This window comes from Borostomias antarcticus (assembly GCF_949987555.1).
Source record: "Borostomias antarcticus genome assembly, chromosome: 7".
Taxonomy (NCBI): Eukaryota; Metazoa; Chordata; class Actinopteri; order Stomiiformes; family Stomiidae; genus Borostomias; species Borostomias antarcticus.
Window position 1 is genome coordinate 13,203,957 of NC_140240.1, and position 13,792 is coordinate 13,217,748.

General features: G+C 49.7%; 1 protein-coding gene across 1 annotated transcript; it reads left to right on the top strand.

Moving 5' to 3' along the window:
• Positions 1 to 4,308: 4,308 nt before the first annotated feature.
• Positions 4,309 to 13,658, top strand: inka2 (inka box actin regulator 2; the record flags this gene model as incomplete). Its single annotated transcript, XM_084441354.1, is given in 3 exon segments — positions 4,309 to 4,383; positions 12,448 to 13,333; positions 13,336 to 13,658. Coding segments are annotated over 3 exon segments (1,284 nt in total).
• Between the last annotated feature and the right edge of the window lie 134 nt (positions 13,659 to 13,792).

The following is a 13,792-nucleotide window of genomic DNA, read 5'->3' on the forward strand; positions in this document are numbered from 1 at the left end:
ACAACACTGTCGGCCCTGTTTCAAACTACAACACTGTCGGCCCTGTTTCAAACTACAACACTGTAGGCCCTGTTTCAAACTACAACACTTTAGGCCCTGTTTCAAACTACACCACTGTAGGCCCTGTTTCAAACTACACCCCTGTAGGCCCTGTTTCAAACTAGAATTACAACCCTGTAGGCCCTGTTTCAAACTACAACACTGTATGCCATGTTTCAAACTAGAACTACAGCACTGTAGGCCCTGTTTCAAACTTGAACTACAACACTGTAGGCCCTGTTTCAAACTAGAACTACAACACTGTAGGCCCTGTTTCAAACTACAACACTGTAGGCCCTGTTTCAAACTTGAACTACAACACTGTATGCCATTTTTCAAACTAGAACTACAACACTGTAGGCCCTGTTTCAAATTTGAACTACAACACTGTAGGACCTGTTTCAAACTTGAACTGCAACACTGTAGGCCCTGTTTCAAACTAGAACTACAACACTGTTTCAAACTACAACACAGTAGGCCCTGTTTCAAACTACAACACTGTAGGCCCTGTTTCAAACTACAACACTGAGGCCTGTTTCAAACTAGAAGTACACCACTGTAGGCCCTGTTTCAAACTAGAATTACAACACTGTAGGCCCTGTTTCAAACTACAACACTGTAGACCATGTTTCAAACTAGAACTACAACACTGTAGGCCTTGTTTCAAACTTGAACTACAACACTGTAGGCCCTGTTTCAAACTAGAACTACAACACTGTAGGCCCTGTTTCAAACTACAACACTGTAGGCCCTGTTTCAAACTTGAACTACAACACTGTAGGCCCTGTTTCAAACTAGAACTACAACACTGTAGGCCCTGTTTCAAACTAGAACTACAACACTGTTTCAAACTACAACACAGTAGGCCCTGTTTCAAACTACAACACTGTAGGCCCTGTTTCAAACTACAACACTGAGGCCTGTTTCAAACTAGAAGTACACCACCGTAGGCCCTGTTTCAAACTAGAATTACAACACTGTAGGCCCTGTTTCAAACTACAACACTGTAGACCATGTTTCAAACTAGAACTACAACACTGTAGGCCTTGTTTCAAACTTGAACTACAACACTGTAGGCCCTGTTTCAAACTAGGACTACAACACTGTAGGCCCTGTTTCAAACTACAACACTGTAGGCCCTGTTTCAAACTAGAACTACAACACTGTAGGCCCTGTTTCAAACTTGAACTACAACACTGTAGGCCCTGTTTCAAACTAGAACTACAACACTGTAGGCCCTGTTTCAAACATGAACTACAACACTGTAGACCCTGTTTCAAACTAGAACTACAACACTGTAGGCCCTGTTTCAAACTAGAACTACACCACTGTAGGCCCTGTTTCAAACGACGACACTTTAGGCCCTATTCTAAACTAGAACTACAACACTGTAGGCCCAATTCTAAACTAGAACTACAACACTGTAGGTCCCATTCTAAACTAGAACTACAACACTGTAGGCCCTGTTTCAAACTCTCATTGGGGAATGGCCAGTGTATCTGCCTATGGTTAATCTGTGCCCAGCTCTACAGTATAGGCAGATCACTTCATAGTAAAGCCATTTCACACCACAGTGTCCTGGTCCCAGGCTGTCCTGCTGAGATCCAGACTGATGAATGTCTCACAGTTGCTGCTGAGCCTGCGTTTGTGTGTCGGTGCCCACTGCTGTGTGGTCTGAACCACAGGACGTTTCCTCAGACCACTGTAGTCATGGCGACAGCTGAGGGGAAGTGGGCACACGGAGGACGGACGAGCAGCTGCAAGTTGAGGTCAGAGGGTCACAGCTGGACGGGGATTCTATCTGACCCCTCTGTTTCTCACCCCAGAGATCTCAAGATCTCAACTCAGAAGATTAGACCCCAATAGGCCTACTGTATGTCCACAAATGTTATCCTATCTGCTTAAACTCTGGTGCGTGCTCTCTCCTTCCCTCTCTCTTTCTGTTTGGAAACATTCTAATTGCCTCAAACACTGTTGACACTGACAATGGTCACTTATGATGATCACATAATAGTTGGATGTTCAATGTCATTCTCATTGCATCATCTAGGAAGCAACGCAGCCATGTGTCCCACTGCCTCAGAGCTCTAACAGATCGAGGCACGCGCAGACAGTGATCGTCGTTGACGCGGCACTTTCTCCCTCTCCCCAAAGCGTTGATGTTCAGATGATTTATTCATGCGATCCCAGCCCCATTTCTTCGCTTTCAGAGAAGCCGGCGCTCCGGTCGGCCCGGCCTGCGATCCTGCTCCCGTCTGGGAGACGGCAACATGCGGCTCACACTGAAATCGCGATGATAATACGACTCATTTAGATGGAATCGGGTCGAGCCGCCCCACAGCCGGAGCTTCGGACGGGAACTGGTCAAACTGAGCGAGGGCTGGGCTCAATGGGCTGCATTCTTAAACACAGATGAGGCCTTGAGGACTAGGCGTCACAGATGGGTGATCTAGGCTACCGCATGGAAACCCAAACAACAACTACCTAGACCAAAGAGGAATTCCCCTAAGATCTGGGAATGATATTTGGGCTTTCCTCTCACAGACAGTGCCACTTGTAACCGAGTTGAACTGGTTAAACTCAAACAACAAAACAAACATCTTTATTTGTCACGAGGTGAGACACGCACACCACGTTGGCGGCGAAACAAATACACACACACCCACACACCCTTGCGAACACGCAAACTCCTACTAGGTAATGCGCCACCGTGCCGCACATGAGCGATTTTTGGTTTCAGCATCTTGCTCAAGGACACTTTGGCACACTCCAGAAGCTGAGGATCGAACAAGGAACCTTGCGATCCTCAGCCGACCGCCCTACCTCCCAAGCTACGTGCCACCCCAACTCAGTCCTCACTATAAATACAGTACCGCCCACCCCCGCCATCGAATCGCTAGGCTATGCTTTTCAGCGGTGTGGCTGGCTAAAGCGGTGTTTATGAGAGGTGGCCATGCATGTTCGTCAGTCAGAAGACCCAGATCCCAGCGTGGGCAAAGTGAGGGTGGAAGCGCTTCTGACGAGCGATGCGCTGACACCTGTTACATCCTCATCACACGAACAAACAAGCTCCGATCGTGTTGGATTTCATTTTAGATCAAGCTCGATCCGCGTCCATGACGACAGGGAGAGCAGGGTCTGTGTGCACGTGAAGGACAGAGGTTCTTGTGCACGTGAACGACAGAGGGGGACAGACCTGGTCCAGAATGGTGCTCTTCCTTCCTGCTAACGACAGACTTGTATCCAGATCCCACAACAAAAGGCCTCTCCCCAGGTGCTTCCTGTCAGAGCACAATGAGAGGGACCAGGCCGCTGACCTCTGGGATACGGCCGGGTCTGAAGACTCTATAAATGCCTCCTTCCTTCCTTCCGTCCTTCCTTCCGTCCTTCCTCCAGGTCTCACTAAATTGGATTGGTCCAAGTGTGTTCTCCTCTACTAAGCTATACGTCAAGTCATGCCAGAACTCCAAGGTAGGGAGGAAGCACTTTGAGAGTAGGCTATCTGCGTTGCGGGCGGCCCCTTCTTACACTCTTCCTTGGCTTGAGCACTTCCCCTCAGTCACAGACCATTAATGTATGTGTAATGGCTGTGTATGATTTATAATGTTCATTTGTAGAATGTGTGTAGCTTGCAGTTAGGTTAATGAACCTCAGGGGAATTGTACACTGAAGGATCCTATGCACCTTGGATGTACAGTATAAGAGAAGGCTATTTCACCTGACTACTGTAGACTGCGCCATTAAATAAGAACCATAACTCTCTATGTCCACCATTGCAAATGGTTTGCTATTTCATTCCAGTTCGAACGGGATCTACAGTGGCCTAGGCTCAGCCTCCTGTCAAAGAAAACCTCTCATTGGAGGAAATTGAGTGCTCAACGTAGCGCTCCCCTTGAATGAAAAAATAGTGTAGCTTTACAGTCGGAGACCGACCGAGGCAGTGGGGCACTGGTAGTGTGTGACAAGTCAGATATAACGACCGCCTTGCGTGCAGGTCTCGGAGAGCATCCCCTTGGCTTCTTCATTCTCACCTTATAAGTAAATATATTCACTCAGCGGCAACATCAACAGTTTAATGAATGCTGAGTTTGCGTCGGGACAAGACGCGCACATTAACAACCGCGTGTTTTTGCTCTCTCAAATCGTCTCCTCACAATGACGGTGATCTGTTTTCTCTTTGACAATGTAATGGAAAGTGATATTTGCGAGAGGCATGTTTGAACGAGGAACAGAGCCATAGTGTTTTAATTTAAATACTTGCATTTCAAAATGGAACGACCGCAGCTCTCCAGGTCAGAGCGTAAAAATATGGATACTTGCTTGAGACGACTGAAGCAGGAATTGGTATGTGTGTTTATAATCGCTATTCCAATTGCAATGTAATGTGTACGGTATGCATGTTTGTAGCCTACTGTATGTGTATATCTACTGTATTGATTGGAGCATGCATCCGGTTTTTGGAAACTTGAGCCTGATCTGGGTCAGACAAAGAAGTGAACACAGAGCAATAAAAAACAAATTCAAATGGTATATTTTTAGTTTTAGGGGACAGAGGACAGGACTAAATCGGCTTCTTTGTAATCGTCACTATATTTATGTTCAATTTATTATTTTCCTAACCTATAGCTGTCAATTGTGATAGACATGCATTGTGCAATGTGCACAAGTTTAATTTTGGGAAATAATTGTATGAACAAATTGTTACAAATGCTATTTTACTCACTATTTACATGAATCTGTGTATAACGGACAGAATATTCTAAGCTTTAGCCTACCCCAGCCACACACACACAGACACACACACACACATACACGTACACACACCACCCCACCCTAACATCTGTGAAGATAAATGACTCACACTGAAGACAGTTTTGTCTAAACTGGCAGGGAAGGTCTTCCATCTCCCAGAGTGAGCTGGGGCTTCTGTCTTTTTTCACGAACCTCATGTCTGACAACGCATATCAGAAATGTTCCTAACTGTATCATCTTTGGAGAGGCATTGTCATAGGCTCTAGCTTTAAGCTGTTTCCATTATTGTGGCCGGTGCTTTCATGTGTATTAGGCAGCTACTCCCTAAGAGACAGCATGGCTAAATGTCAAGACTTATCACTTGTATTACAGTATCTCTGTTACATCATATACAATTCAATGACATTAGACCTCTGTAAATATTGGATTTTGTGGGATGTTATCATAACTAACTGTAAGAAATAGTTTGATCTTACATTTCAAACTAGTCTGTTTGAATTGTAAGAGCAAAATTCATCTGGAAGCTGCTCTCTCGCCTAAATCTTTTGCCAACTGCATGCATGTTCAAAGTAACCTTAACTGGCACGGATTCCCTTTGGAGGCATCTTCAAAGGGCCTGTTTTTTCGCCCGTCATGGCGTATCAGTGAAGGCTGTATGGTTAGCAACATGAGGACTCTCTACTCTGAGGCTTCTGTGGGCACGGAATGAGCTTGATGTGTGTCAGCTGGCGCTGGCGCGCGGTGGTTACGGTGGGGCTGCGTGCCCGGCGTGTTGCGGTCCCATGTCACAGCGTGATGCTGACATAAAAGTAGCGACTGGCTGGCCTCCCCTCTGCGAATGCAGAGACCGTCGGAGAGAGAGAGCAGATGCCGGCTAGAAGCCCCTCGCTCTCTCCCTCCTGGCCTGTACCATGTGGGGCTCAATCTGTTGCAGAGCCTCCCTGCCTGAGGCCACTCCTGTGCCAACCCTGGCCCACGTCTTCAACGACAACCACTACCTCCAAACCTGGGAAAAGCTGATCTCTCCAAATAATCTACTTTCTAGGAATTGAGAAAAGCTGGTTTACTAGGCTATAAGATTTCCTTACAGAACACTCCTGGGAGTTTTAGAATGGTCCTCTTGATTGGTCAAGTCATTGACATCAGCAGGCTTTAATTGAAGTTGGTAAAATATATATTTTTAAAGACATTCAAACATGTACTAGTTTGGTTATGGGGAATGGAGGCTGGTTTAGTAGCTCATTGTGGTTTAGTGCACCAGTAGTAGTGAAATGTTGATGTTATAGGCCTACTGAACGTCATGAAAGCTGTCATCCCCTTTCCCCTGCTCCTCCTTCGGAGAGGAGCTCGTATGAAGGTAGGAACTGTGTCAGTGGTCGAGAATCACTATGTCAGGTGGTGTCAGGTCAAGCCGAATGGTGAACTCTGACCTCAGTGAGTCCTGGTTTATTTCTATTACCGCTGACTGTTGTGCCGCTGGACACCTATCCTAGACTGGTCACTTTCTAAACCTTAACACTGTGTTTGTGACACACCTCTTAGCACAACTGTTACGTAAAACCTAACGTAAAAAAGACTCCCTTTGGGAAAAGATCTTGGGAGAATATAGGCTAACCAATAATGTCAAAAGACTGAACACAGTTGAGTCATCATTCACACAGCCTAGAATATGAGATTCACCTTCCACCTTTTCAAGTGTTGAACAGAAAATACCACTAACCTCTGTGTTCTTCTGGCTGCTTGTACACGTCGACCATCACCATCTGTAGGCTAATGGTGTCACAGTGACTTAAAAGATTGCAGCTCTTTTGATAGTGATACTAGCGCTAATTTCAATCCTGTGTGTCCTTTAATCTCAAACAAGCCCTCGGGCCTTTCAAACATAACTGTCATCTTGGAATGCTTTTCAAAAGAGAGCGCGTGTGAGGTCATACAACCTGATATTTGAAAACCTAACTACCGAGCGCTGCTAGGTTCTGAGAGGCGGGCCAAGCTACTGTGTTGGGAGAGTCGTTTGTTCTGTTACCTCCAGGGCCTTGGTAGCCGGGACTCTCTGTCGGTCCCGGGTCCGTTTGTGTCGTGCCTCTTTCTCTCCTGTGGCTCCATTCTCCTGCCTCTCGGCTTCCTTCCCCTTCGCTAAAATTGTCCTTGGCAGTAGAAGTGGCATCTGTGGGGCTCGTATGTGGGATCATTGTGTTGGAGATTGAAGCGCTAACCCGAGACACAGGCCTGTTAACGCCTATCAGATCTGCTGAGAGATTTGATGAAAATGACTCATGATGACGCCAGTCCTTCGGCTTAAAATACACCACAGCTCAAGAAAGGCCGGTATTCACGGCCGTAAAATATAATGGATTCACTTTCCCCTCAGTCGCTGCTGTAAAGCAATTCAGCTAATGTTTCTTGGACGATCAACTAAATTGCATTTGCTTAGCCCACCCCGCACAGAAGTGCTGACGTCAAACGCTGTTTTATCAAGCATTTGATGGCTTCTGCCTCCAATCTATTGTGGATCATGTTCAATCGCTGCTTTGCAGCTTGTCTGTGAGACCCTACATGCTGTTCATATCAGGCACTCACATTGAGAGGAGAGGAGAGGAGAGGAGAGGAGAGGAGAGGAGAGGAGAGGAGAGGAGAGGAGAGGAGAGGAGAGGAGAGGAGAGAACTGGGGAGGTGGCAGGAGGAGAGCAGAGTTGTACCGTATCAAGTGCACCCTAAGTATTTGGCAGTATTTACGAATAGTAATTGACCCAGATCTGACACAGAGTTGGCCTGTATCCTCTGGACACAGACCCCTTTTCTGACCTTGACCAACACAACCCTGCATTCATATTTAATGGGCTGGGGTGGGGGGGTTAGGGGGGCTGGAATAAATGACTCAAACCCTCATAAGCATGCATACACACACACACATACATGCATGCATGCCACACACACATACACACACACATACATGCATGCCACACACACACACATACCACCCACTCCTTTGATAACCTTGGTCTTGTTTCTTCAGCCTCTGGCCAACAACTACAACACCACCAGTGAATGGTCTCTGTATGTCCACTCATGGCCTGGAATGGTCCTTTTTTCCTATCAATTAATCCTGTACAGGTGTGTCAATAAGGTCAACTGAACACGTTGCACGATACACACACACGATAGACACGTAGATGCATTCACACACACATACATACACACACACACGATAGACACACAAATGCATGCGCAGACACACAAATGCATGCGCACACACACATACACACTGATAGACATACGCATGCATACACACACAGACATGCATGCGAGGAGTGAGAGTCAGCTGAGATCAGTAGTGCTCACCTCTGACCTCCCCCTAAACTGGCCAATCACATCAGAGCAAAGGCTGAGTGAAGATACGGTGTTGACTCATTGAGGGAGATTTAATTCAGATTCATACATATTAGATGGCTGCCATGAGTTTGCACCCATATTGATGACACATGCTTTTTGCTTTCTGCTTTGACTTGGTGAACTACTGTAGAAACGATCTCTTTTTAACAACTGAGTAGAACTTTAATGAGTCTAAAATGAATTCAAGGCTGCAATCAATTATTCTCTGACTTTTCAGCCGTCAATTGCCAGTCAGCTTTGAAGTGCACCACGCTGCACCACAGCATGTGGACCACGGATCGGCCTCTAACGGCCTCTACGGCCTCTAGCGACCTACAGTAGGACAACCCTTCAGAGAGGATAGTCATGCTCCAGTGACGGCCGACGATAGCTGGATTGTGTTCAGTGCTTCTGTAGTTAGGTTCCAAACCCCTTGAACAATCATTTCTGTTGATCAATTCTGTTGTTGTTGTTTTAAGTAAAGACAGAGACCAAACAACAGAGACTGAGTAAAAACATGGACAAACTGACCAGCAGTAGGAGATGTTGGTCATTATGTTCATGTTGTTCATGTTGAATGTCTGTATTGTTTTGCTGTTATTTCCTTGGTTTGTTGAGAAATGTTTTTACCTATAGGATTCACCTTTGTACAGCACTTTGGTCGACTGCTGTCGTTTTAAACGTGCTCTATAAATCAATTTTGATTTGATTTGATTACTTGTGGCTGATATCACTGGGTCATGATGTAATATCCTGTCTTTCCCAGTGGATTTCAGTGAACTGTCCTTTTAAAATGTTATATTTAAAACTGCTCTTTAAAACATGTTGTCCCTGGGTGCTTGAGTGAGACCTGGAGGTGCAATGTCTGGGTCAGAGGTCAGGGGTCAGGGCCTTAGGTGGCTGCATGCACAGACAGGTCAACCACAGGGCTTGGCTGACTCAGTTCTGTTCTTCAGGGCATGCTATGAATCATTAATAGAGTCAGAGAATAGAAATGGGGTAGCCAATGGGAGTGAGTTCTGGATGAGTCGACCAGGGTTGCGTGTGTGAATTTCGGGACGAGAGAAGGATTGCATGTGAGTGTTCAGGTGGCATGTATAAACCAGTCAGCTAGTTCCGTTGGCCAAGTTCGCCCTGAGACGAGGCAAGTCATCTCTGGAATGGGATTGTTCTCACGTAATCTCACCGTTGGCCTGCGGTACGGCTGCCATGGAGATGTCTGTAAAACAACACAGCCGTTCTTCACACCAAACTCTTTGAACTTGGCTGTGGTGGAAAGTAAACAGTAATTATGTGCAGTTTTCCCAGCCTGTAAAGTCATCTAATTACCCCTAATGAAGTCAGCCATATGTGTGTGTGTGTGTGTGTGTGTGTGTGTGTGTGTGTGTGTGTGTGTGTGTGTGTGTGTGTGTGAGACGGGAACACAGAGACAAGCTGATGGGCCTAACTACCCAGGCTGGCGGTTATTAGGCACCCACAGACAATGGCCTTTTATCCCGCCTGGCACACGCATGGATAGGCTTATGAATACGACCCTAAACCCTGTTATTAAGACCTTCCCACCTGTCCAGACGCCAGCCACAGGCCCTCACTGATGATGTCACCACAGGCCCTCACTGATGATGTCACTTTTACTTTCGCCCGGAACCATCCATGCGCCGCACATGGACGAGCCTAGCTGTCGTTCAGCGTCCGTGGGAACGACGCGGTGTTGTCATAACACCGTCGGTGGCCGCAGTTATTCGGAGGCGTTGAAGGCAGCGCACACACGGGTTCGACTTACGAGATAAGAATGTAAACACGATTAATCTAAAAACGACCGGAATGTCGTCTGGTGACAGGATTTCTGCTGACTTGTTTGGGTTTGTTTGAGTCAGACCAGTGTGGGTGGACTAGATAATTCACCATAAGGGAATATTCTCTAGGAGATTACAATTAGACCAAACTACAGAATAGCACTTCCCACGGTACGGTAACTCTTCATGATGCTCTTCTGTTCAACACAGTGGTTGCACATGTACATTTCCCACCCTGGGCCAGCAGATTAGCCAGAGTCAGTCTGTGGTTTGGGAGGTGGGGGGGGGGGGGGGTAGGGGGGGGATACAGTATCACTGTCCTTCTCTCACCCCCCCCATCCTCCATGTGTTCTTATGGTGTCTACTGTACTCTTGTACTGTAGTCCATAATTTAATCCATCAACCATCTATCAGCCATCTGAACATATGGCAAGAGTCCCCCCCAACACCCCCCCAAGCCCCCCACTGGCCCCATCAACTACCCCCCCTCCCTCCGAACTCAACCTGCTGCTGCCCCGGACCACTATCACTGCTGTGACTCTCACCCACTCAGCCCCGCCCCATCATTGTCAGTTAGTGTGCTTGACTGAGCCCCCCCCCCCCGGCACAGCTAGGGATTAACGTCTAGACAGAGCTGATTGGCCGGCCAGCTCAGAGGGGGCTCCTCTATTGGTGGGGTCTTCATATAGGGCAGGGGGATGGCACTGTTTGAAAGGTGTGAGGACCATGGTTAGAGAGCGGCAGGAGAGACCAGACAAGTGCGCCAAAAAAAGAGAAAGCCCTGGCTTTGTAAACGTGGGAACGAGGTAAGATGATCCGTCATCTCCTAGTCTGGGACTAGGGACTCTTATGATCTTGGTTTTATGGATTGAGTGATCAAGGATGCGCTCGAGGGTGTCTTTATAGTTGACAGGCAGGGTTTTATTAGTTTTATTAACGGGTATGTATGTTTTTGTGACGTTATTGTGACCTAATGACATTTAGCTTTCTTGTTTGAGTTTGAGGCGTTATCTGAGGGAACACAATGGCACTGTTGCTGTTGCATCGCGCACAAACACAGCAGACTGTTGTGATCCGCTACGGTTGAGCGCATCACTAACACCTCTGTCTGGTCTCGGCGTCAGACCATGGCTGCCAAGTATACTTTAAATAAGCATAACACTCATAAACTAGGGTCTGACGTCCAGACGCCATTTTGAAAAAACATGATTTCAATATGTACTGAGAGGTGTGTTTTCATAGGCGACAGTATGAGATATGACATGCTTTCTTTCTGCGCGTTTGTTTTGGAAGCCCGGGTTCCGGACCAGTAGGAATAGAATAATAGAATAGAATAGAATGTCTTTATTGTCATTGTGCCAAGGTACAACAAAATTTAAATTAAAATAGCCTCAACTTGAGTGCGCTGGACAACATACAACATCACACTAGCTTTGCCTCCCGGATGACATTGTGCTCCTCTGTGTGTGTTTTTAGACATGACTGTCGCCTCCACAGGCGTTCTCTGAGTGAAATATCACTATCAGCATCCGTCTTGTTTTTGAGGAGGTGGGGACAGGCAATCAGGTCAGGTGGTGCAGCAGCCTGGGGGGCTGTCTCTGCTGCCTGACAGGCAAGACACTCGCTGCAGGATGTGTGACTGGAGATGGGGGGGGGGGGGGAGGTAGAGCGAGAGAGAGAGAGAGAACGTGTGACTTAGAGAAGTTGGAGAGGAGGAGGTGGATAGAGAGATTTGGAGAGGGGGGGAGAGGAGGGAGAGAGGGGAGGGGTAGAGAGAGATGAGGGAGAGAGAGAGGGGAGGGGGAGAGAGAGAGAGGGGAGGGGGAGAGAGAGAGAGGGGAGGGAGAGAGAGTGAGAGAGGAAGGAGAGAGAGAGGGGAGAGGGAGAGGGAGGAGGGGGAGAGAGTGAGAGAAGGGAGAGAGGTGCATCCCCTGATCGTCCGCCCCACAGCTGTCAGTGGTCTGTCTCCTCTCACACACGGAGCCCATATGGGGGGCCTGCCACACAAAACAAGTCATGTGACCAAAAACAAAACATGTGAGGCCTCCCAACACAAAGGCCAACAGTACAGAGTCAACATCCAGCGACGCTAGAGGAGAGATCACAATGTTAGGAATACAGTATGCACTTTATCATGTTAATTGAGTATCATCCACACAGTCCATTTGACCAGTCTCTTGAAGCGGTGTGTTTTGGGAGGTGTTTGGGGAGGAGCTGCCATGCAAGGTTTGCTAGATGACAAAGGGACCATGAGAGGTCAAGTGCTTGAATTGATGTGTTGTTATGGTCTTTTGTTAAACTAGCTGAACACCCCACCCCCGTCTCTTCTTTCCCCCCTCCTCCCTCTCCCTCTCTCTCTCTCCCTCTCTGCCTCTCTCTCCCTCTCTCCCTCTCTCCCTCCCTTTCTCTCTCTCTCTCTCCCTTTCTCTCTCTCTCTCTCTATCCCTCTCTCTCTCCCTCCCTCCCACTCTCTCCCTCTCTCCCTTAGCTCTCTATGAAGGAGGCGGGCGATGGCCTCCACGCCCAGATGAACTCCATGATGGGGGCCCTTCAGGAACTGAAGCTCCTCCAGGTGCAGACGGCGCTGGAGGGGTTGGACCTCTCAGGGGGGCCCGGCCCAGGTGCCCCGGCGGCCCCGCCCCCCTCCTCCTCCTCCTCCCCGGCCGGCCGCTGGACCCCCAGCCCCCTGCACTCCCCCCCACTGGTCCGGGAGGAGCAGAAGAGGAGCCGGAGGCCGAGCTGGGTCCAGAGGAGCAGCCTGGGAACCTCCTCCCCCTCCTCCTCCTCCAGCCTGGAGAGCGAGAACCCGCCCCCTCACCCAGACCCCGCCCCCCAGCCTCCGTCCCTCCCCCGGAGGGTGTCGGGCTACACAGCCCCCCAGGCGGACTTCTGCGGCCCCCGTCTCGGCCCGGCGCCGCCAGAGCAGCGGTTGCAGCAGCGTCACCCCCCGGCGCCGACCCCGCCCACCCCCGTGGACCTGCCGGGCATCCTGTACAGCCTCTCGCGCGAAGGCCCGTCCCTGGACGCCGACTACTCCCGGGACGCCGGCGCCGGCGCCGACGACCCGGCCGACTGGACCTGCTCGCTGATGAGCCGCTGCCGCAACCGCCAGCCGCTGGTTCTGGGCGACAACGTGTTCGCCGACCTGGTGGGCAACTGGCTGGACCTGCCCGAGCTGGAGGGAGGCGACGACGACGGCGGCGGTGGGGGGGAGGGGCAGGAGGAGGAGGGGGCAGAGCCTGTCGACGGGCCCGGCTCGCCCACCGCCCGCCTGCTCCGCCGCCGCCGCCACCTCAGCCGCTCGCAGGAGATCTGCCGGAAGTTCTCGCTGACCGCCAACATCTTCAAGAAGTTCCTGCGCGGCGTGCGGCCCGACCGGACAAGCTCCTGAAGGAGCGTCCGGGGTGGGCGGCGCCGCCCGAGGAGTCAGGCGGGGAGCTCGCCAAGAGGCCCAGGAAGGCGGCGCCGTCCACCAAGGCCAGGGGCGGATTCTACTTCCCCTTCTGGGCCGGCGGCGGCGGCGGCGGTGGGCAGCAGCAGGGTAAGGGCCGGCCACGCCCCCCTCAGACGGCGGCGCCTGCCGAGCCCGAGCCGCTCCGGACGCGGTTTCCGGGGATCTACATGGACGGGAGGCCGGCAGAGGACCGGGGGGAGAGAACACAGACGCTGTTTGACTACAACACCGCAGTGTGGGTCTAACAACCACCAGGGGCTCTCTCTCTCTCTCTCTCTCTCTCTCTCTCTCTCTATCTCTCTCTCCCTCTCTCTCTCTCCCTCTCTATCTCTCTCTCTATCTCTCCCTCTCTCTCTCTCTCCCTCTCTATCTCTCTCTC